Below are 25,581 nucleotides of genomic sequence, written 5' to 3' on the forward strand. Positions count from 1 at the left end.
AGTCCTTAACTGATGTAACCCTGAGCAGCACAGAGAGTGCAGTAGCTTGTGCAACCTTAGTGGCTGGGACACTCAGACTTACTCTATTAGCAATTTAGTGCATCCAATTCACCTAACCTGAAGCACCTGAGGAAAACCCATCCTGAACATTCAAACCATACACAGTACATAAAGGCCTCTTGGCTCAGCCAGGACATGATCCGGTCAATAATAAACCAATCCAATGGCAATTTGTAAATACATATATGTTAAATTTATGCAGTGTTTCATTCTGTCAGCAGCAAATAATTCCATTTATTTTCGGCTTTAATAGCATATGATTTACATTGCTTTCAAGACATACATTTTATCAGTTCATCTATTCCCTGGGAATCAAATGATGGCCTTGTATTGATAGTGCCATGCCCTATTGTTTGAGCTGCAAGAACTCCACAAATCACATTAACCCTTTTCCCTGTCCACCACTCCATCAAAACAAACCTGAGACACATTTTTGGATCACAGCCATCCAGGTAAAATTTCTTACCCTGGAATGCTGGTGTCTGATTTCCAGCTGTGGCCAAAGGAAATGTCATCAGAAGCGAGTTCTCCACTGGGCAGCACTTTGTCATCCGCAGGATTACCATTTAAATTTCCACACATTCCACATAGAGATCCAGAGAATCTTTCACTCACTCTGACTAGAAGGCTGCTATGTCCATCAAAATGGACAATGAATTCATTGAATGCATTTAGAATTACAAATCCCTGATCCTCATGTACCTCTACAAGATCATTGATTTGATAAGCCGGTGTGTCAATAGCATTTCCATCAACCTGGAGGAGAATCAGAAAATTTCAACATAAAAAAAGAGAAAAAAGTGAAATATGTATTCATGCTGGCATTAATTTAAGTGTAACTTACTTTAACTCTCCTGTTCTGCCCAATACTGATGTTCATATGCTGTCCATGCTGAGACAACCAAACATCCACTGCAGACACAAATGACACCACCATGTTCCCCCGGTGCCTGTTGGTGGCCACCACACGGAACTGCAGATCACTGTCCGTAACATTACCACAGGTCTGGGCAATCTCATACGAACACGTGCCCTGGTAAGATTAACACAATACACTTACCTCCGGTTTCACAGACAAGGCTTAAGCCTAGTCTCAGACTAAATGCATGTTTGAGCTGTTTTAACTGAAAGCAACTTGCACTGATATATCATAAAATATGTCAGTGCCATTGTTTTGTCTCAAGATACACACACTAATGTTTTTTTCTAAGGCATGTTAATGAAAGCTACTTAAAAGCTACGAAAAAGAAGTTTATTCAAGTGTGCTATTAGTATACTTTCAGTCTACTTTTTATATACTTCTCAGAAATATACTTTATGTACTTCTCAGAAATATACTTCAAATTCCACTTAAGTATACTTGACTTATACTGACAGAAAAGTCTAAGTATATTTGGCCTATACTTGTTGATCGAGATATACTTAAAAGTATAATTAAGTATTCTAAGTATCTTGGCTTGTGCTTGTGTTTACTATTTTGATTGAGTAGCTTATTAAATACTTTTTTAAAAACATAATATTACACACCGTCTTATAAACTAGCCTAACATGTTCAGCTTTATATAGTAACCAACTTTCGAGTGGAAGAGCTTATAGAGCAAATAAAATAAGCATGGAAAATAAGTTTATTCAATTGTTCTATTAGTATACTTTTCAACTAAAAAGAAGAAAGCATACTTTCAGTCTACATTTTATATACTTCTCAAAAATATACTTGATTACACTTACTTTAAGTGTACTTGACTTATACTGAGAGAAAAGTCCAAATTTGGCCTATACTTGTACTCAATCTTTTGATCGAGATATACTTAAAAGTTTAATTATTCAAAGTATACTTGGCTTGTAGTTGTGTTAACTCTTTTGATCGAGTAGCCTATTAAATATACTTTTTTTTACATTGTTTTTCATATACAGTCTTATGAAACTTTGTTTGAAAATATTGATTAAAATATTTATATAAAAAAGATATGTTTCTAATTCTGCGTATCTGGATTTTAGTCCACTGGTGTACATAGGAATTTACTTTAATTCAACTTTTCCCCACCATTGCCTGAATTTTCCAGCTATCCATGTTTTCACTGGTATACGGTAGGGGGCGCTATGACACATCTTCTAGTACAGAATCTCCGGATCAAAATACAGGAGAAGAAGAAGCTGAAACAAGCGATAGATTGCTCACTCAAATGTAAAATAATGTGATCATCAAACATTAAACAGCTTGTAAATCAAAACTGCTTAATGTTTCCAAATGAAATGAAGCGTAAACCATGAAGAGAAAACGACTGTGAAGCTGTGGGGGGGTCTGACTCGATCTACTCCATCTGTGTTTTGATCATCGTTCTGAATCTGATCAAGGTGTGTAGTCTTTGACAAAAATGTGATTTTCTCAACTATTTTGTTTAAAATGTTGCCTTTCTTTATGAAACTTACCGACATTCAATTGTTGATAAAAAGGATGCAAGCTAATAAAATGTTTTTAAAATTAAAGTAGAGTTAAAGGTATTTTTCAAGTATAAAAAATATAGGCCTACTGCAACTGCAAAAATTGTATATAAATAGTAAACTATAAGTATAATGTTAAGTTCATTTAAAGAAAACTTGTAGTATAAAACTACTAAACTAGTAGTTTACTGAGGGTACACTAAAAGCAAAAATAATATATAAATGGTAAACTATAAGTATGATGTTAAGTTCACTTAAAGAAAACTTGTAGTATAAAACTACTAAACTAGTAGTTTACTGAGAGTACATTAAAAGAAAACTACTAGTTTAGTAGTTTTATACTACAAGTTTTCTTTAAGTGAACTTAACATCATACTAATAGTTTACCATTTATATATTATTTTTGCTCTTTTAGTGTACTCTCAGTAAACTACTAGTTTTAGTAGTTTTATACCGCAAGTATACTAGAAAGTTTTCTAGTAGTTTACTGAGAGTATACTTCAAAGTTGCTACAAGTATTAAAATAGTAAACTACTAGTATACCCATAAGTTCACTTGCAGTACAAATGAGAAACGCAATTATGAACTAGTTGTGCACTTAAAGTTTACTACTGTTACACTTATAGTACACTTAAACATATACTTTTATATACTTCAAGTGGGCCAATTTAGTCCCAAGCGGTATTAAAATAGTACACTTACAAGTTTACTACTAGTACATATTGACATTAGTATACTTACTACATAAAGTATACTTAAAAATATACTTGAACATTACTCAAGTATACTTCATAAAATGAACTTGAAGTATACTTTTTTTTTCGTAAGGGTAAACTAAAGCCTAATTGCTTAATCTAAGCCTTGTCTGTGAAACCAGGCCATAGTCTTCATTGAACAAGTCAAGACATTGCATACATTCATAAATATATGAATATTCTTCGATTTATGAAATACATTTAAAATCCAACCCTGATTAGATATTCTCAAACCAATAACCATCCTTAGAATAAACTTTTTTTTTTTTTTTGGTTAATTTGTCTACTGGAACACAAAACAACAGTTAAGGTAATTGACTGCCTAAAAACAGCAGTTTACCAGTTTATACCTGAAAGTGGGCCACAGCCCCATCAAAGGTGATGTAGTGGGGGTCGCCCCAGACCGTGCATGTGGACATTGGACTGAAGCAGTCACGACGTCCATTTCTGACCGTACACTCCATGGCCGCTGGGCAGAAAGATGCAGTGCAGCGTAGATCATTTGGAGCAAAACACTGACAGCGTTGAGAGCATGTTGAATCCCAGAACTGTTCACCAATCTACAAAATCAACAATGACCACAAACTTTACATTTCCATAACACAACATCAGTGAGTATTTTTACATTAAAAAAACATGGTATCACCATGTAGTTTTTATGAGTGATGTAAATGCAAGTATTATGATGATGCCATCTTTGTATAATGGCAATACCACAGTTTTCTGATAAGTGTTTGAGATGATGTATGTTGCATAATATGCTATGGCTGTGCTTCCCCTCGTCCACTGCCCTGTATAAGTCTTAACATAAAAACATGATGTTTTAATCCTCACATGATAGTAGAATCCATCATACAAGCAGCCACATTGTTCCACTGGTACACAGAGTCCTCCACTCCTCACAAATCCCTCATCACAGAAACAACCTTCTGAGCATGTGTGTTCACAACTAGCATCGATGCTGCTGGCGCACGTGTGGCCACAGTCAGTTCCACACACCTCATAATGACTGTTTGGGATGTTTGATGAGCAGTCCATGACTGGCAATGTAACAGAAAATATATGTACATGAAAACTAAATGTTATTAATAATATGTACAATATTAAATATTTGAGATTAAATGAAAACACAATGAGTAAGGGACATAAATAAACATTTAGTTTAATTGCACTGGTCTTTTTAATATCTCATTCACATCTCCAGTCACTTACCACACGATGCAAGTTCTCTCCAGGGGTAGACCATGGCATTGACAGACTGACAAGCACTCACATAGGATTGGACAGAGCGACACAAGACATCGTTATGGTTCCCAGAGATGCACACATCAAACACACAGTTATCAAAGTAGGCTTGTGGATCTACAGAACCATGACAGAAGCTAAAGGGACCCTGGCTGTCTCTGATGATTCCACACAAGGCTTGAGTTGTACTCTCATCTTGGCACAAAGGACAATGGTCTCCACAGCCATGATTGCATGATATGTCATCTTCAACCATCCATTCTGCCCCAAACTGGTCTACTGAAGGTGCCAGAGCACCTGAAGGAGTGAGGAAGTCATCCTCTGGATGGCCATTAAAGTTACCACAGATGCCACACATAATTCCACTGTAGTCTGCTGGCACAACAATGTTTACCTCCCAGGAACCACCATAAATGACACTGAAACCAAAGTCAGTTGAGACATAGACAAACTGTCCTGTGGAGTAGACAGATACTCGACCAGAGTCAAGATAGACAGGGAGGTTTCTGATCTCTTCATCAACCTAATTGAAGAAAAAGTTGAGCTTGTTTATTCAACCATTCTTATCAATAATTACATTGTTTACAGTGGACTTGCTTACCTTAACAGCAGAATAGCCATTCATATCCTTTGACATGTGCACAAGATGCCCAGAGACATTAACAAAAACTTCAACGGTTATTGACACAGGCCATCCATTCCATGCTTCATTTCTTGCTTCAACTTGGAAGTGTGGTAGTCCACGAGTATCATTACACACAGTGGCCAGCACATATCGGCATGTGCCTTGAAAGTCAAAGTAGGTTCTATCAAAGGAGATATAATGTGGATCTCCAGCAGCATAACAGCTACCATGTGGTTGAGGATGGCAGGCATACTCCCCCTCCACCACACTGCAGATTTCTTGGTCACTGCAAGATGATGGTGTGCAACGGACATTTCCAGTGATTCCATCACAGACACACAGGAACTGGCACTCTTCACCATGCCAGAACTGCTCTCCAGGCTGCCGATAGCGGCCATGATAGTGGCAGCCGCAACCAGTGGGGGGAACACAGCGATCTCCATCCAGCACTAGTCCATCATTGCACTGGCATCCCCCCTGGCATGGCAGAGCGCACTGGAAGGGAAACGAGAGGCTAGGGCAGGACGCAGGACAGGATGTGCCACACAGTTCAAAATGGGTATTTGCTGGACAGTTGGGATCTGGGATAATAAAGGCAAAATGGGATGGAAAAAGCAATGAATGATCAGAATTTTGAAGAAGATATATACTTTTAATTCTGAAAATCTTATCACATCACAAGATACTAACCACAGTGAGTGATGGTCCTCCACTCTCCAACTGCAATGCCATTCTGTTGGCAGTGTAGTGTGTACCCTCGCAGGGCTTCACATAGAGCCTCCCTGGCACCCTCCGTCCGCTCCAGCATCTGAATGCAGTCTTCAATCCTCTGCCAAGGGTCTAGTGTTCTACTGCACTCAGCAAATGGTCCATCATTCATTGCCATGATGTTGCAGAGCTCACTGAACTCGCTTCTGTTCTGATAAAGTCCTGGTTCCCAAATGTCAGCTGGGTCCTCACAGTGGGCTGACAGGGATCCGTCACGCCAGCTATCTGCAAATAGCTGGGAGTCATCCAGCAGGACACCATCCGGGCTGTAGAATTCATCATCAGTATTTCCATTCAAGTTCCCACACAGACCTCCAAGTGTACCATTGTAAGTGGTTGGAGCCGTGATTCGGACAATATGCGGCCAGTCAGCTCTAATGGTCACTCCAAAGTTTGTCTCCAACACGAAACCCCTCACACTACTGTGATAGATGTGGATCTGACTGGAACCAACACTGATGGGAAGGCCAACCATCTGTCCATCCACCTGAGGACAGTATAAAGTTAATTGATCTAGCATATTAGTTTTAAATAATATAGTAAAACTGCTCCAAATGAATAACAAACTAAGATTCTTTAGCTAACCTGTACATTGCTACCTTCTCCCAATTCAATGGAAACATGAGTTCCTCCTGCCTCAAAATTTAGGAACCTGGAAAAGTCTTGAAGGCCTCTGGGAACTTTCTCCACTGTCAAAACAAAGTATGGCAGTTGGGATGGCCCCATCACTCTTGCAAGGGTCAGTCCACAAGCTCCTGGGTATCTGAAAGTTTGTCCATCAAATGTGTGGTATGAACCCAGGCCTTCAACCGAACAGGTAGCATAACTGATGGGTCGGCAGCCCCTCACACCATTATGGAGTCCACACACCTCTGCTGGACCACACTGGTGGTGATGGCAGACCATTGACCTTCTACTGCAAACACATTGTCTCCCACAGTCCTCGTCCAGCACTACTGACTGTCCCTCAGAGTAATAGAAGCCCTCAAATGTGCAGCCACAGTTCACTTCAGGCACACATTGTCCAGCACTGAGGATGTACCCATCATCACAAATACAGCTCTCCTGATTGGGCAAGGGACAGTTTATTGGGGCAGCTGGGTTAGTGCAAGTTGCAGGGCAGCTTGTTCCATGAGACTCAAAATGACTGTGCTCAGGGCATAAGATTTCTGTAAATGTAGGGCAGAAATTCAAATATGCATCAAACTCTGGATCTTTCACCTTGCACAAATATTTCAGTTACATTCATCTGATTGCCAAACTTACTTTCAATAAAAACATAACAATGTACTTACCACAAAAGCCTGGTTGTCTCCACTGTCCAAGTTGTACACCCTGCTGTTGGCATTGAGCAGAATACACATTGAGAGCCTGGCAAAGAATAGGCTGGTAACCTCCTCCTAAGCAAAGATCATAGACACAGTTCTCTATGTAGGTCTGTGGTGAAAACACAGAATGGCAAGATGCAAAAGGCCCCGAAACATCTCCCAGGATTCCACAGTGATTTGTGTCACTGTAAAGGCTCATTTCACTGCTGGTACAAACTGCACAAGCGAGACCTGTGCACCTGACATCATGGCATTCAGGATCGGTGTCCCCCTCTACCTTCCAAGAGTTGGCAAAATCAACATCTGAGCTCAAGATCTCCCCAGAGACTGAACGGAAGTCATCTTCAGGATGTAGGTTATAGTTCCCACAAAGACCACATGTGGCATTCTGGTAGTCATAAGGAACAGAGATGGTGACATAGCTATATGCATCATAGGTCACTAGGAGACCAAAATCTGTGCTGATGGCCAAGGAAAACCCTGACTGATAGACTTGGATGGATCCATTGTGGAGGCTGAATGGTGTTGCTAGAAAGGTCCCATTAACCTTGACAATGTTGACAAAAAAGAAATTAGGAAGATGGATGGATAGCTGAACTCAACTCAACACTACAGCAATACAGTGATAATTACCTTTGCCTCATAATAGTGATCTTTGACCAATTCAATTTCTTCATTATAGACAAATACTCTGACCATCCGAGTCCATGACACATGAGTACTACCCCGATGCTCGTTTTTCCCCTCAATGCGATAGTACGGCAAACCATTTCCACAAGCCTAAACAATGCCAAAAATTCAGAATAAGTAAAAAAAAAAAGTTTTTAATCTGTTCTACACTAAATGGAAACCCATAGCAGCATTACTAACCTCAGACAGAACATATGTGCAGGTTCCTTGAAAGTGAAATATCTGATTGTCAAAGGTGTAGTAGTGAGGATCACCCGAGATGGTGCATGTTTGTCTCTGAATGTTCTGACAAGAGTATTGGAAAGCAGCTGGACGACAAGCTTGGGAATAAGTACAGGGCTCAAAGCTGCACTGGAGTCCTCTTCTGGTACATGTGCATCTCTGCTGACAGGTGGAATCACTCCAGAAGGAGTCTCCCAGCTGCACTGGAAAACCTATAACAAAGAGTTTATGGATATAAACACCAAAAGTAATGTGTAAATACTGGAAAGCTTCACCTATGGCTCACTAGCATGATATAATTACATTGGAATAAGTCATTCATAGTCTTCCAGAAAATAGCAAATATTTCATGCAATCAGAAAATAAGTTTTACCATTAAACTGACAACCACGTGTTCCATGATCTGTTCTGAAGGCCCATCTGCCTGGCACATTGACATTGCTGCTGTATGGTAGGCTTGTGATGTCATTCTGGAGTGATCCAGTAATTGAGAAATGGTGACTTGAGTCGATGGTGTCATAACCAGCCTAATGATAAGGAAGACATTCAGATGTCTGATTATTTAGTCATAAACAGTTCAATACATCATATCAATGTCATCTTGTGCCTACCTGTATATATCGTTGCGTTGGAGCGATTGCACCGTAGTTCATTACAACAAATGAGAGATGGCCGTTTGAAATCAAAACCACTTGGAAAGATGTTTCCTTAAAAAAATACAAATAATAATAATATATTTTTTTTAGTGAAGCAAAAAAACATGTGGTATACTGATTTTTATTTTTAAATGGGCACATGACGGTCTCCATGGTACCAAATTGTTCTACTTACTGTTCCTGAACTGGAGTAGTATGCAACTCTATCCCATGTTGCAACAAAGACCCATGAAGCAGAGAAACTCAAGTCAGGGAAGTATTGGTTTATGTCTTGGGTCGCCTGTGTAAGGACACTGCCAGAGGTGTACTGTTGATATGAGATAACACCATTCAAACGGTTGTCAATATCTGTCCAGAATGGAGCAATGAGGTCTTTCCCTCCATAAGCTGGGAACTGGTATGGAGAGAAGCTGGACCATGCCCCGTCAAAAGTCAAGTGTCCATTGTTGTTAACCTGAAATAGAAGAGGTCTTATTATCATGTGGAGGATACTTATAAAATATGCTAAATTATTTGCAACAGTATTTTAAACAGCAGTAAATGGTCATTTTCCCATTTACCTTTTCTCAAAGAGAGTTTATAGACATATGTATTAGACACTCATATTCCAATATCCTTTCAAATCAGATTGACTTACATAAATTTGGTTGTATGTTTGCCCAAAAAATATAAATGGCTGCTGGAGGTATATAACTGATGAACTTCCATCATCAATGCGTCCATTTACTGAGTCTCCAGTTCCAAATGGATAAAATCGGCTCGTAATATTGATGCCATTGTCTGAGAGAAACACAAAACAGTATTGAATATTTATTAGTAATGCCATAGTCATCATTTTTAAATTTAATTTACTTTAATGTCCCCATCATAATATTTGCGATCTCTGCATAATGAAATACATATGATACAGCATTATGACCTATATCTGCATGGTTGTGATTACCTTTGGCCTCTTGCCTATGGCTAAATCACTTTAATATGATAACATAAAATAATAGCCTATAAAGCTTTATAAATTATTTTAAATCATTTACATGCATCACAAACCCATAATATTATTCTGATTTCCATATTGTAACACAATACATCATATTACCACTTGTAGTGTCCATGGTTGTAGTTTCTGTTGTTGTAGTTTCGGATGTGGTTGTCTCTGGCGTGACAGTAGTAGTGGTAGTGTTTATGTTGCTTGAATCTGAAATAAATTATTAATATTAAACAAAAAGCAATTATCTCTTACATAAACAAAGGGCTCATGTGAATATATTTACCTGCACAATATGCCAAATGGCAGGCAGTTGGGCTCACAAACTCATAGACATAATAATCTCCTGGACAGGCTTTGACTTTAATGGGATTGGACTGAAAAGCGCAGCAGTGATTGCTCCAGTGACCACAGACATCTCGAGTGACCACTCCATCCTCAACTGTTGGATGTCCTCCGTTCAGCCACAGTGGAGCATGAGTGCCACAACTATACTCATCAACACATGTGTCTGGCATCTGAACGCTCTGACCCTGAATGAAGAGACGGTACCAGCCGTTCCAGCTGACTGAAGTGTCACACATTATTTGAGAGGAATGTTGATTGTTGGTGGCTCTCCATGAATCATCCAGATCATTGTAGTTGTAGCAGGGGTCAACAGGGGGAGCTGTTGTTATGGAAACATTACAAATATATATTTTGCAGAATTAATACATTAATGGGTTTTTTTTATGTGTATTTTTTTGTAGTGGTTATGTTATGAAACAGTTTACTCTCTTTACTTAAGCTCACTGTTTCATTTGCATTTTTAAGCTGGAGCTGAAGACAATTTGTCGTGAGCTTTCAGAACAACTTCTTTTATCTAGCTGACAAAAAGATAAAAACAGCCAAATCTGAGTCCCTTTGCAATGGAGAACAAGTATTACAAGCAAATGGACTTCAAGAAGTCAGTGTTTTCAAAACACTTTTCCACTTATTTCCACTTATAAAACATTATTCTCACTCTTGATTGAAAATGAGAATTTTGTTTGTTCTTTCAACTTTAAAATGTTTTTTTTTTTTTTAATCGATTGACAGCACTTATATAGTGCTATATAATTTATTATATATACATATATATTTCAGCCATAAGTGCTGTTAATCAATTAAAAAAAAAACTAGATTAATCACACATTTTTTTCTGTGATTAATCACGATTAAAAACACTTTTTTTTTTACATATTTTATAATGTAATAATTCCAGTTAATCTCCAAATTAATGTAGACAACATAAAGACAGTATATTTTAAATACTTGTTTAAAGGCCAGTATCAATGATACTGTAACGGTCACCAGCTGGAGTGCCCTTGAGAGCCACCAGAGGGCACTCCACATAAGACTATTATCACTCACAAACTACATTTCCCATAACTCACTGCCCGGACTCATCATCACTTATCACTGATCACATTCACCTGTACCTCATTTACTGATTGCATTCACCTGTGTCTCATCATCCTGTTAGTCTCAGTCTATTTATACCATTTTCATTCATTCACTTACTGCGAAGTCTTGTTTAAGTGTTACACTGCATCGCTGAGCGGTTTCCCTGGTTTCATGTATTTTGGTTTTTGGATTTCTTGCCCTGTTCCCTGGATTACTCTTTTGCCTCTGGTCCCTGCCTGTTTTGTAGTGATGGCCAGATCGAGGCCTCGTGAAGCAATGAAACAGTTGAACCAAATGTGCCATATTGTTTCGAGGCTTCGAATCAATCCGACAACCGTCTCAACGGTGACACCTAGTGGTCACTTGCAGGTGTTGATCTAAAACAACCTTGACAAGCCATTAAAAAAATGTGTTGTTTTTTTATTATTGTATTTTTCTAATATGTGAAGCTTGTAACCTATAGGCTCCTCACTGTGCATAATGTTATTTTGGTCCTGCAATATGAATATTAATAAAAGAAATCAAGCCACAATGTCTCACTTTTTTTAGAGATTTTTTTTCAAAAATATTATTTCTCTGCTGTGGAAGGACTTAGCCTACTTCTTTTTTTACAGATAATTTCTCCACCCTTTGAAAAAATTCTCTCACAAGGGACACTTGTTGCTGGCATGCAAAGATATTTTTTAGCTAGGACATACAAATGAGGAAAGATTACTGCTCTCTCTTTCCAGTAAGTTAGTGGATCATGAGTTCTGGGCAAATATGCATTGCTGACGTATTTTTTCACTTCCACTGTGGCATCAGCTGTAGCATTGTGTGTCTCATATGTAGACCTATAAAATGTATATTCACACAATATTATATTATATTATATTATATTATATTATATTATATTATATTATATTATATTATATTATATTCACATTGAAGCTATTTTTAACATGATTGGCAGTTGTGATTGGGACATTAGATTGTAGGGCATAGGGCTATGGACTTTCTAAACAGTGTCCCAAAAGTTTGTAATTATATTTCAATTATAATTATATTTCAAACAGTGCATTGCTTAGATGGCCCAGCAGTGTCAGTTGCAGGCCTTGGGTAATGATACCATCCTCTGCACCCTGCACAATGGCAGGATGAGTGCTCCTCAAATGGCGCATCATGGATGATGTATTGTTGCAGTAGGCTAGCTGCCGATCACAATACACACATCTCACTTTATTTGGGGTTTCTAAACGGAAATGCTCCCACACCACAGATGTACGGCATCTCTATACTGCGGAGCCTCCATTTTATCTATCTAACCAAATCTATCTATCTGTATCTATCTATATGAATCTATCTATGTATCTAGATATGTATCTATAATCTATCTATGTATCTAGATATGTACCTAGATATAATCTATGTATCTATATGTATCTACCTATAATCTATCTAGATATTTATATATGTAGCCTATCTATAATCTATCTGTATCTATCTATTAATCTAGCTGTCTATATTTATATTTATGTATTAATGTGTCACTATATACTCTGTCAGTCTCTAGCCTATCAGTCAATGTGTTGTGTAAATTTAAATGTAAGCCTAAATAGCCTAACTAATCAAATCTCACTATGTCACTATATAATAAAATCCGCTATCTCAAAATCAAACTCCCAAACAAAAACCCACGAGGTCAATATGCGTTGATTTCACTTTTATACAGATGTGCGATTGTGTGGTCTGTTCCCGACCGTGTCAATCAAACGCTGATTCGGCGGACCACACCTGATGAAACACTTAGTGAAACACTTCGAGGCTTCGTTTGGTCATAGTCACGTGACATGGGTGTTTCGAATCACGCTTCGGATCAGTGTTTCGAAACATCTGCGCTTCGGGATCTCGCAAAGCTTCGGAACGACTGTTTCGCGTCAGCCATCCTTACTGTTTTGTTTGTTTCTTTGTTTGGACTGCATCTGTGTATGACCCTTGCCTGATTACACCTCTGGATTGCCCTCAGATAAAGCTGCGTTTGGATCTAAACTTTCATGTCTCGGAGCAGATCGTAACAGATACTAATACAGCTACTTATATCTGGATGGAAATGATTTTTTACTACAATTCTAAACATTATAGCCATTCAACATTACAGTGTAGTTGAAAGCTACCAATTTTGTTTTACATTTTTTAGGCTTAAAAAAATAACTTTTAATTTAAGTGAACTTAAAACAATCCTCACATAAACCAATAATAAATGTCTTATTTACCTCTGCCCTTCCTACCTGTCTAACAGAGAGGACATTTACAGAAATTGAATAAAGGTATCAAACAGTCTGCAATGCATAAATTATAAATTAAATATAGACTAATCCTTATTAAAGCGACAACAGTTATTTAGTCAAGAGCAGTGAGCAATGATCTTTGTTCTTTGATTAACTTTAAAGGGTTAGTTCACCCAAAAATTCTGTCAGTAATTACTCTCCCTCATGTTGTTCAACTATTCAACTCTTCATTTTCTTCTGTGTGGGCCTGAGTGAGTTCACATAGTGTAACAGCGCAGCGCTTCTGGGTTGTATGTCTCAGAATGTAGGCTCGACGCTGGTCATGTGTGTGATGCTGGCCAATAGTGAGCCTCCGTTGTACAACCCAGAAGCGCTGCACTGTTACACAATGTGAACTCACTCAGAGGAAAATGAATAGTTGAATAAAGTTGTTATTTTTGTTTGTTTTTTGTATTGTATAAGTGAAGTATTCTCGTCACTTGATAAACTTAAGGTTGAGCCACTGTAGTCACTTGGACTATTTTAAACATTGTCTTTACTAACTTTCTGCAGAGGTGGACAAAGTACACAACTTCCTTACTTGAGTGAAAGTACAGATACTACTGGTCAAATATTACTCCGTTACAAGTAAAAGTTTTAAAGACTGATTTTTACTTATGTAAAAGTACAGAAGTACTTGTTTTTAAAAGTACTTAAGTATCAAAAGTAAAAAGTAAATGTCAATGCATTGTTTTATTATTGTTGCATTGTTGTGTGTAATACTTACAGTACCTTATGCCTATTAATCTATGCCTGCCTACCCTCATATCAATATCACATTTATTTCTAGAACACAGTTCCAGTAGTGGGATTGAATGTGAGATTGAATAAGTCACTCAATAACGTCCACAATGGTTTTGGACACCCAAATGGCTGTTCCCTCAAAGAGTGCCCTATTTAAAGTTTTTTTGGCTTTTAGTATGAATGTGTTAGCTTTACTGTTATCTATAAGCTAGTGTGCTCCAAAACAATGACAAAATTTGAATTTAGAGGACCAACCCCAACGTTGAAAATGAAAATCAGGTTGATGTCAGAATCCAACATCAGATTGACGTTAATCTCCAATGTTGGACAGACGTTCCAACCAAAATCCAACGTCGGATGCTGACGTCAATATGACGTCGGGTTTCTGACGTCAACCTGACTTTCATTTCCAACCAAATATGCAACCCCTGACTAATGTTACTACTTTCTACTCAAGGACCTTGACACAAATGTAGTGAAGTAAAAAGTATGATATTTGTCTTTCAAATGTAGTGAAGTTAAAGTAAAAAGTTTCCAGAGAAAATAATACTCAAGTAAAGTACAGATACTCAAAAAGTATACTTAAGTACAGTACTCAAGTAAATGTACTTTGTTACTGTCCACCTCTGACTTTCTGGGCCGGCAAGTTTCAATTACAGAGAAGCCTATGGAGCAGTGAGACAGCTCTCAGATTTAATAAAAAATATCTTAATGTGTGTTCTGAAGATGAACAAAAGTTTTACGGGGTTGGAACAACATGAGGGAGAGTAATTACTGACAGAATTTTTATTATTGGGTGAACTAACCCTTTAATGACAGATAGAATTAGTGGCTGCTATCACTAAGATCTGCCGCTACTGACCGAGACGCGGATTTCACACGTGTCTCATTCTCTCACAACTCTTTACGTTCATTCCGACTTTTTTTTAACTCATTTAAGACTGCTCTTATGAGGATACTTGACAAAACTGACCTTTTGGCACAATTGTGTGTGTTATTGCTCGTTCAAGCGCGAAAGAGAACTCGATACTGGCTCGTGTCTTTCTGTGCTCACAGGACAATGGTGTCCTCTTCTGTCTTGTCGCGCTTTCACGCTTGAATGGTTTAAAAGCATTTGCATAAAGAAGAGTGTGATCATATAATGTAACGTTTGCCAAAGAATAACAGAAAAAAATGGATGCTGTGTTAATTGTGTTAAACATTTTAACGCGTTAAACTGGAAAAAATGTGTTGCATACTTTAACTAATATGTGTGTGTGTGCGAAGGGTCAATTCGCTCTGTGCACGGTGACCGTTGACGTTCCAACTTGAGTGTGTGGGCCAGTACTTCCAGTGAAAACTTCCGGTGATCTGAGTCTGACAGCGAGAGCGAGAGACAACAGCGACCGAGTTGCTGCATTACCACAGAGATATTTTTTCAAAATGAGTGTTTTTAGGATTCAAGAGAGGCGACTTGACTTTCAGAGGGTGACAGCCTCAGCACTTCATCGTTGTGTGCTGTTATGTACCGTTTTGTCACGTTACAACAGAGAAGTCAGCTTTCATGCATTCCCCGTTGACGCTGCGGTACGGGCTGATACAGAAGATCCGGAGGGATCACTTCAACCCGACCAAATTTTTAAATGCATATAATTTTCAGTGCATTTCACCTGTGCGTTTCTATGCTTTCTATTACTGCATTTATTTTGTGCAAGTGAGATGAGTATAGATCTGTTTCATAAATCCTTATTTGTCTGGTGTTTATTAGCAGTATACAGTATTGTACTACGTGTAAAATATACACAAACTAGCCTATATTAAATTGTTTACAGGTACCTACAGTAAAAAATATAAATGTAAAATATGTGACGATAATTTTGATCGAGCAATTGATGTAAGTAAAAATATATACACAGAATTGAGAAAATAGTATTTATGGAGATAAATTGTAGCCTATCACAGGGTAAACGTGAATGTTCATGATGCATTTTATGCAAACAACTCTAATAGTAGTTATAACTCTATATTTACTGTAGGCATAATTGTCATTGCGTATGCATATGCAGCATGAGTCAAATACAATCTTCTGTTCGTGAACAGTTGTATTTCATTCATTAATCTGACTATGCATGCATCCGTGCATTTAATTGCCATTGGCTCGTGTGATAGTAATATGGATTTAAGTAGTATTTTAAGTGATAATTGATAAATAAACCTTTAACATTTCTTGGTTCGCTTGATTTTTCAGAACATTTTAACCAAATGCTTTCAAAAAGTGGTGGGGACAAAATCAGCCATTTCAAAAAGTGGTGGGGACATGTCGCCAGCGTCACCAGTGTAAATGACACCTATGATCTGAACCAGGTGTTATTCATCGTGTCAGGCTGTCTGTTGCTATGTGTTCATCGCGCGAGTTCATATCGCGATGACGATGAAAATTCGATGTATTGTTCAGCCCTAGTTCTTTTCCATAACAAAATCTCTGAGATCCTGACACCTTTGTACTTCTGGAGACTCCAGATAGGTTGCCATTCTGGAAAATGGTTTGGAATTGGTTTGGAGTGGTTTGGAAATGGTAAAATGTGCTTGGAGAAAAAAATTATCAGCATGTCAACTTGCATAATAATTATGAACGCACTATGTATGTGTATATATATATTTGATAGCCTTTTATACATTGATATAGTGTTTTAGTATATTGTTGTTCTTTGCATCAATATCATTTACTATGTTTTTTGGTTATTTTAGACATAAAACTGTATGTAAATGATATATACTCTATGTATCTGTCTGTACATGCAGTAATTTCCCTCTTTCTAATGGTGGGGTATGCAAACAGGGGATTTTGAACTGAGTTTGAGAAACACTGGTGGTTTAGTTTTCACTATTAACAAAGTTTCAGTACTTCACTCTATCTAAAAATGCATTCTGTTTACATTAAAATATATAGAGTTTGAATTGCATAATCATTTGTGAGCTGTATTGCTTTTTACTAATGTGATTATTGTAAATATTTTCTGCAGAAATTAATTTTGCTATGAATTTACTTAATGTGATTGATTAACAGGAATATTTCAAGAGATCATGTTTAATAAAAATACATGTCCAAGAAGATGCTCAAGAGAGTTTATGAAGGAAGCAAGACTTTACCAGTGGTTGTGATTGGTGGAGTAATGGATTCTATGGATGGGATCGTCTCTGTTGTTGATGAGATGGTCTGGTTTGAGGCATCTGGTATTAGGAACATTTTAAATTAACAACAATCATTTCATTTCAATTCAATTCAAACAGAATTCAGAAAAGTAAATGGCTGAAGATCATACGAGTAAGTGCTCACCAACACAGTAAGCTCCACAAAATATTGGCTTGACAAACTCATACACATAGTAATTTCCTGGACAGGCTTTGACTCTTATAGGATGGGATGTGTAAGTACAGCAGCCGCTCCATGAGGAGAGACAGACCTGACGGGTGACCACTCCATCTTCCAGCTGTGGGTGAGGGCCGTTGAGCCACAGTGGTTCACTAGTGCCACACGTGTACTGATTTACACATGAATCTGGCATCTGAGTATTTTCACCATTGTAGAACATCCTGTACCAGCCATTCCACTCCACATTATAATCACACATACTATAGTAGTTATAGTTATTATAGTAATAGTTGTCTGTGGATCTCCAAGGCTCATCCAGACTGGTATAGTCATAGCAGGGATCGACACTTGGGGTGGAGAAAGGTACTTTTAAGGAAAAAATAGAAAGAGAGCATTATATATTGAAGATTAAATATATTCAAATGAATAATATAAATATATATCAATACAATTCATGACAAGCATGTCAGATATAAAGATGAATGAATGTACCTGCACAATATACAGGAGCTGGGATTGAAAGAGTTGGTCTGGTAAATTTGTAGACATAATAATTTCCCGGACAAGCTTTGACTTGGATCGGGTTGGATCTGTAGCGACTGCACTGTTCATTACGGGAGCCGTAAACTTCACGAGTAACAACTCCATCTTCTAGCCGAGGATGAGAGCCATTAAGCCACAGAGAACTAAAACCTCCACATGACATGTAAGTCATACACCACTCAGGCATCTGAGCACTCAAGCCATTAATGAAGAGTTGATACCAGCCATCCCATTCTACACGAGTGTCATCATGATCAGATATGTATCCATAACTAGACCAGTAATTGAGTGTGCTTCTCCAGTAGTTGTCGAGTATGTTGTAGTTATTACACGGGTCATAATCTGTTACTGAGAGATGATGAGACCAAAACAAACTAGTTATATTTCAATGATGAACTTCACATGTGCAAATCTGAACCAGTGAAACACTTGATAATCATGAGATTCATAAACCTTTTTAAACACTATGACTGTATAAGAGTGAAAATGTATATACATAAACATTTTTTTTTAAATTTTAATAACACTTACATATTCATTCATATTATTTACAACTTACTCAAGGTGATGCTGGATCCAGTGAATATATCTGGACTTATAGTGGAAACTGGCAGTGAAATAGAGTTGACATCTAAAAAGAATGAAATTCATGTCATTCAGAAATCATTTACAAAAAGTTTTGAAATACTTAAATAAATGAGAAAAGCACAGTACCTGTACAGTATCCTGCACACCACCAGAATAGTGGATTCACAAGTTCATAGACATAGTAATTGCCTGGACACGCTTTCACTCTGATGGGTCTAGACTTATAATCACAGCAGCTTCCCCAATAACCATCACCACAGACCTCCCTGATCACCACTCCATCCTCTATCTGAGGGTGAGGATCACTGAGCCACAGATTGATGTCTGTGTTACAGCTGTATGAACTAACACAGGTCTCTGACATCCGGATGTCCATTCCATAGTAGAAAAGCCGGTACCAGCCATTCCAGGAGAACATGTTATCACAAATGTAATCTCCACTTTCATTGTTGGCTCTCCAGGGACGATCCAGAGACTCATAGTTGTAGCAGGGATCACTGCTGATGCTTTGGAAAGCAACTGTCATGGAGTTTGCAAAAGTATTATTAAATATATTGCCTATACTGTATATACAAGAGTATTATATCCTAAAACCTATTATGACAGTTAATTACATAATTTTGAACAATTATATTCTAACCAGCTGTGTACTTTCAGGCTCAAAATGGGGCAAGTCTACAGTAGCTGACAGCAGCCTGTAGAGGCAGAGCAACATTGGCAAACATTTGCTAAAAACTATGCAAATAAGACTTTTCTGATAAAGACTTGACTGCAATAAGAGACTGAGTAATATTATAATGTGTTCATAAACAGTATACATATTAATTATCAAGCAAATGGCCTAAAGTGTAATTTGAGGAATTGTGTAACAAAGATATCTAGGTGCTATTGATCTGTAACTTAACCTACTATACAGAATAGATAATGAACTGCACACCACTGATTATAACTAGTTAAAACATGCTTATTTTTATAAAACAAAAGATGAATGTTAAATCAACTAACAGATAGAGCTCATTATAATGAATTAAATAATCATAACAAATATCCCAAAGAAAAAAGTTAATATTGTACCTGCACAGTACATAGGCCGAGGGGATGATATGATGGGTTTGACAAATTCATAGACGTAATAATCTCCTGGACAGGCTTTGACTCGGATGGATGTGGAATTGTAGGCGCCGCACTCATGGGAATACCCCCACCACCACCATGCATGAGTTCCCACGACTTCACGGGTCTCCACTCCATCCTCAAGTGTTGGATGAGAACCGTTGAGAGACAGTCCAGTTTCACCACCACATCCAGCATCACTCACACACCACTCAGACATCTGGGCACTTTCTCCATTCAGATACAGCCGATACCAGCCACTCCATTCAACAAGAGTGTCATCATATCCAGAGTACTGATATGAGTTTTGCCGTATGTCTCTCCAATATTCATCAAGAGTGTTATAATCATAGCATGGATCAGAGATGGAAGTTGTAGGTTCTGAGAGAATAAATAAAAAAGACTCATTCACTCATTCACTGAGGTGTCAAAAACAAGAGTACAGTTAAACATCTAACATCTGTCTGTCTGAAAGAGAAGATATTGGGGTGGTAAAACTGGTATGCATTAGATAAACTGATTAAACCTTCAACAAGTGTATCCTTTATACCCTTCTCTCACAAATGTACTGTTATATCGTTTAACATGTCTTCTCTAATGGATTTATTTGATACTAAACTATTAAGTGCTGACATAGTCTGAACATATTTTACTCTATCTGGTCTAACATCTTCTGTCCACTGTAATGCAACCATTATTGCGACTGATTTTACTGTATATATTGCTAAATTATTTGATAATCTTTTGAATATGCTTATTTCAAATTCTGGAATATATATTCCTACCAGTCACCCCAGATTCTGGTATCTTTGATCCGTCTGTAAATATGAAAAATATTTGTCTTGTACGTATTTCTCTATATATAATTTACTATTGTTTTCATGTATTTCTTTATTCTTATTTAGATTTACCCATACTGGTCCCACTTTATATTAAGTAGCCCTAATACCTGTGAACTTACATGGTAACTACATGTGTGTAACTACCGTGTAAGTACACATTGGTACATAGTATCTACAGCTGTAATATTTGTGTAACTACACATATGTAACAACCAACAGAATGGTATGTGTAAGTAACAACACTTTTTTTCACTTCAGTAAGTACACATGTGTAACATGAATTATGTAACTACAATTGTGTAGATACAATTGTATGTATTTACAACAATATGTATTTACATAAGTTATTCCACTTCCACAAGCGGTCTTAAATTCTGCAGATACCAGTTTGGAATACACTGAAACTTTATGGAAACCATGATGATTTCTATGTGTATAACATGTATTTATGACTGGCAGGACTAATGTTGAATTGCAACTAAAGTTTCCCCTTGTGATACCAGTGTACTTACATGGCAACTCTGCAGAAACTGTCTTCTCAATATAAAGTGTAAAATGGTCACAACTTACTGTGTAATATGCAAAACCTAAACATCTGTGTAACACTATAATAACAGTGTACTTACATGGTAGCTCTGCAGGAACTGTCCACTTAATATAAAGTGTGATTGTTAAGGTAATTACAGTGTACCATCAGTGTCATTACATGATAATTTCATAGGAACTTCCCACTAAAAAGTAATTTAACAATTGCATGGGTGAAATTACCAAGAATTAAACATTGATCACTTCTCAGTAAATAAAGTATAGAGGACTGCAAAAAGAGAAAAAAAAAAAAATTGTAAAGCTAAACAATGTTTATTGATACAAATTACACTCAACAGTGTAACAGATTCTTTAGTAAACCTTTAGTGTACATGCAGCTGGGTCCTTTAGACTGCCTAAAAAAAATAAGAAAATAGAAAAACTCTGCCACTGTGAAACTAAATCTGCTTTTAACATACTGACATGGTTTGAAATTAAATAAATGCATATCCAAACTGGTAACTGCAGTATTTAAGATTGCATGTGGAAGTGGAACAACTTCTGTAAATACAAATTTTTGTTACAAAATTGTAGTTACATAATTCCTGTTATATATTTTTACTTACACATACCATTCTGTGGGTTGTTACATATGTGTAGTTACACAAATATTACAGCTGTAGATACTATGTACCAATGTGTACTTACACTGTAGTTACATACTATGTACACAGTTACCATGTAAGTTCACAGTTATTAGGGCCACTTAATATAAAGTGAGACCCATCTACCTTTGCCATAGGAAACAACCATGGTGGGATTTTTCTTGTTACTGGTCCTAACACATAATTTATATGTATCTACTTCACCTTTTATTATCCATCCAAAATCCCTTCCTGTATGTATTTTATATTCCCAACAGTCTTCTAGTACTCTCTTAGTTTGATGTTCTTGTTTCTTGCTTTCCAATCTACTCCAATATGCCAGGGATATCTTGTTTCTTCTTATATCTTGTGTTGATTGTTCTTCTGTTGCTGTCATTAAGGCATTATTTGGAGTATCGAAGTGCTCTGGTACATACTCTTAAAGCTTTAGCCTGTATTATATCCAATTTTTCAGGTTTGATTTAGCTGCTGCTCTATATAATGTACAACCATAATCAAAAATGTGTCTTAGCATACCTCTGTATATATTAATCATTGTTTTATCTGCACCCCATCCACATCCTTATACAGCCCTCATCAAATTTATAACTTATTTCCTTTTATCATATGTGTTCTCCATGTGTATTTGCTATCAAACCATAATCCTAAGTGCTTAAATACTGACACTTTTTCTAATGGATTCAGGAATATTTTTCTTTGAGAAAACCATACAGTTTGATTTACTAACAACTTAAAAAACGATGTAATGGACCATCTTTCTACCTCTGTTATTGCTTTTTGAAGGAGTTTTGTTATATATTCTGTATTTCATTTTCTATTTTCCACAATGTACCATAATCTGCGTATAATTCCTAATTCTATTCCGTTAAAAATATGCTTAATCATAATGTTGTTTTGTGTTTGCCTGTTTGTTTGTCTACTTTGTTTTCCGCTCTGCTAGGATGAGTAGTGGCACCTGATGTTATTCAGCGCTCTTGAGTGTCTCACTCTTATGATTCTTATGATACTTTGGTCAGTTCAAGAATAATTTATGCAATTTTATTTATTTGAAAGAATTTAAATTTCTTCATGTCTATTTTTATATTGTTCGACTGGTTTAGATTGTGATAGTAGCCTAATAAATATAAGTAAATAGTAATAATAAGTAAGTAATGCAATACTTTTTAGAGAGAGTGATTAGTACAGTGATGTAATTAGTAACTAACCCAGCACTGCGTGTAAGTTAAGGTAGGCTATATTAGCTCTGTGATTTTATTGCAGGGGAAGACCTTTTGCACTGATTGTTAATGGATTGTTCCACGTTTTTATTCCTAGTGTAGGGCAAGTTGCATTTGCTTGAGTTTCATTCTTTATTTAATGATTTACATCTTAATTTAAGAAAGCCATAGGGAGATGTGGAAGGCATTTTCTGCCAAATTTAAATAAATAAATTAAATGATTAAAATTTAAATTAAAACCAGATTAACAATTTCATTACAGAAAACTGTACGCAAAATTTGTGACAAAATTGAGAATGAAATTAAATGATTTCATTTTCACGGTGACAGTGCATCATCCCTGAAAAATAAAATGCAATTGGTGATTTCACATTTCATTTTCACTACAGTCTCGAGGCAAGACTGCCAATATTAAAATGAAAAGCCAAACGTGAAAAAAAACCTACAAATACAGTTTTTACAAAGCTCTTTATTAATGCTCACGCAATGTCACTATTGTGTGAGCATTAATAAAGAGCTTTGTAAAAACTGTATTTGTATTTCAAATTCAAATGTAAATTTTTGTTTTCATTTTAATTCCTCTTTTATTTTACAGTTTTCATTTTCGTTTTTAATGGAGTAACTCAAAACCCAAGTTTGCTCAATTTAAAGCAGCCTTTGAAAATGTATTTAGAGTCTGTACATTTTTTTTTTAAAAATTGAAAAGCCCAAAGATCTGTATCTCTGCTAAATGAATTTAACATATGTTTGTGATTCCCTTTATTTTTAAGTTTCTTTTTTTTGTTGTTTCTTTTTATTTATATTATAGTTGTGTTTCAAGTGATACAAAATGTGAAAATGTGTAAAAGAAATTTGACAAAAACTTGATATTGAATTCTGTCATTTTGAAGAAAAGAAAAAAACAGTGCACAACTTTTTGCTACCATTGAAAGACATGTTTCCTCGAAACGGTGTGCAACGGGGTTTGAGATAAGTTTTCTCTTGGTGTATCAAAAATGTCAGCCCAATCAGCAGCAACATGTATATAAACCACGCGGTATTAAAGAGACAGCTTGCACAATGGGTCCAAGTAAAGTCGTTTACAAATGTGTCCGCTGCAGCTCGGTATACGCAACAATTGAACATAATTAGAAGACATGTATGTTGAGTTTTATAGTAAAAATATAGCATATCAACAGTGATCAGGAATAATGATAAGCCTAATACTCACAATAAAAACAATAAGGTCATATAGATCATAACACAGTCTCGGAGGTAAGAATGTGATCATCCTTCACCTGAAATGTTTATCTTTTCATCCTGAAATGCGAGGCAAATGTTGGATCACAATAAATAGGAACGTACTCGGTTACTAACGTAACCTCGGTTCCTATGGAGCTAGAATTGTGTCTTTTATTACATGCGAGAAAATAAATGATCTGTGAGAAAAAAAAAGTTTGAGAGAAAAAGTTATCACACTGATAGCAAAAAAGCATTTCATGAGAGAAGAACATAAAAAATTATAAATATTTTTTTTTATTATTATTTCTGAGAAAAAAAATCTCTCTCAAAGTACTTAGCAAAAAATATATATTTGAGAGTTTTTTTCAATCAGTGTGAAAACATTTTCTCTAAAAAAAAAAAGTGTTTCTCTCAAAACGCTTGTCTTTGCTCTCGATGCAATTTCTTGCTCTCATGCCAGGATTTTGCTTTCACTGTAAAAATTGTGTCATGGGCGGGGCCACGTTCCTATTGGCCAGTCGGGTGATCATCGTCTTGTCTGGGGAGTGAACTGAATCATTACACCATTGTTCGGTTCACCGGCATAGATGCAGCCTCTGCCTTAGTTGAGCACGGACACTCCAATGTTTGGGTAAGATGATGACACACACTCGATGGGTAGCTGGCTGAGCAAGTTCAGCATCACTGAAGATTAAACATTAAAAAATAGCACTCATATTCATGAATGAATGTGTATTATATTATTAGCTTCTACCTATAGTGAGAGATACAGATGCTAAACACATTAATAACAATCAATTTAGGTTATAGTTCAGTTATAGGTTTATACTATTTTTAAATCAAATGCCAAATGAATGTTTTGATTTAGATAGTTTCACTGTAAGTGAAGTTTTCACTAGTTTCGTAGTTCACTGACAACCGGGGCAATTTCCCCCTCATTATCACGGACGTATCGCCTGCGATAATTAATGCGATATGGCTCAGCTTGTCAGTGAACTACGGCTCTGTGTCGTAAATGCCGCTCCATCTGAAAGCAGGTGATGGCGATTTACTACTAATCAAGGAACCGGCTTTTCTGACGAGATGTGCATAACAACCTCATCCGATATATAGCCCATCCCTAGTTCATCATATACAACCTCCAGTACAGTTTTACTCCATGGACTCAGAATAAACTATTTTGTTTTAAGGTCAATATGATACATTTCCTGTTTGAACCTATAACTGAACTATAACCTAAAATGATTTTTATTAATGTGTTTAG

General features: G+C 36.7%; 2 protein-coding genes across 2 annotated transcripts in view; both read right to left on the reverse strand.

Moving 5' to 3' along the window:
* LOC307146823 (alpha-tectorin-like) overlaps positions 1-25,581 on the reverse strand; it is an 84,953-nt gene that overhangs the window by 5,872 nt on the left and 53,500 nt on the right. The window contains exons 2-16 of the mRNA XM_079851125.1: positions 9,429-9,571; positions 8,967-9,245; positions 8,747-8,842; positions 8,509-8,662; positions 8,094-8,347; positions 7,857-8,003; positions 7,191-7,770; positions 6,481-7,064; positions 5,818-6,382; positions 5,104-5,708; positions 4,470-5,025; positions 4,092-4,297; positions 3,608-3,817; positions 905-1,093; positions 527-816 (exon numbers count right to left, since the gene is read on the reverse strand). Coding sequence (XP_079707251.1) covers positions 527-816; positions 905-1,093; positions 3,608-3,817; positions 4,092-4,297; positions 4,470-5,025; positions 5,104-5,708; positions 5,818-6,382; positions 6,481-7,064; positions 7,191-7,770; positions 7,857-8,003; positions 8,094-8,347; positions 8,509-8,662; positions 8,747-8,842; positions 8,967-9,245; positions 9,429-9,571 — 4,858 coding nt within the window. The remainder of the gene's footprint in view (positions 1-526; positions 817-904; positions 1,094-3,607; positions 3,818-4,091; positions 4,298-4,469; positions 5,026-5,103; positions 5,709-5,817; positions 6,383-6,480; positions 7,065-7,190; positions 7,771-7,856; positions 8,004-8,093; positions 8,348-8,508; positions 8,663-8,746; positions 8,843-8,966; positions 9,246-9,428; positions 9,572-25,581) is intronic.
* Positions 18,835-25,581, reverse strand: part of LOC307147407 (uncharacterized protein) — a gene marked incomplete at its 3' end in the record, with an annotated part of 29,958 nt that continues 23,211 nt past the window's right edge. Inside the window, exons 3-4 of the mRNA XM_079852141.1 lie at positions 19,809-20,228; positions 18,835-19,253 (exon numbers count right to left, since the gene is read on the reverse strand). Of these exons, the coding sequence (XP_079708267.1) occupies positions 18,835-19,253; positions 19,809-20,228 (839 nt within the window). The remainder of the gene's footprint in view (positions 19,254-19,808; positions 20,229-25,581) is intronic.

Source organism: Squalius cephalus (assembly GCF_949319135.1).
Source record: "Squalius cephalus genome assembly, chromosome: 19".
NCBI lineage: Eukaryota > Metazoa > Chordata > Actinopteri > Cypriniformes > Leuciscidae > Squalius > Squalius cephalus.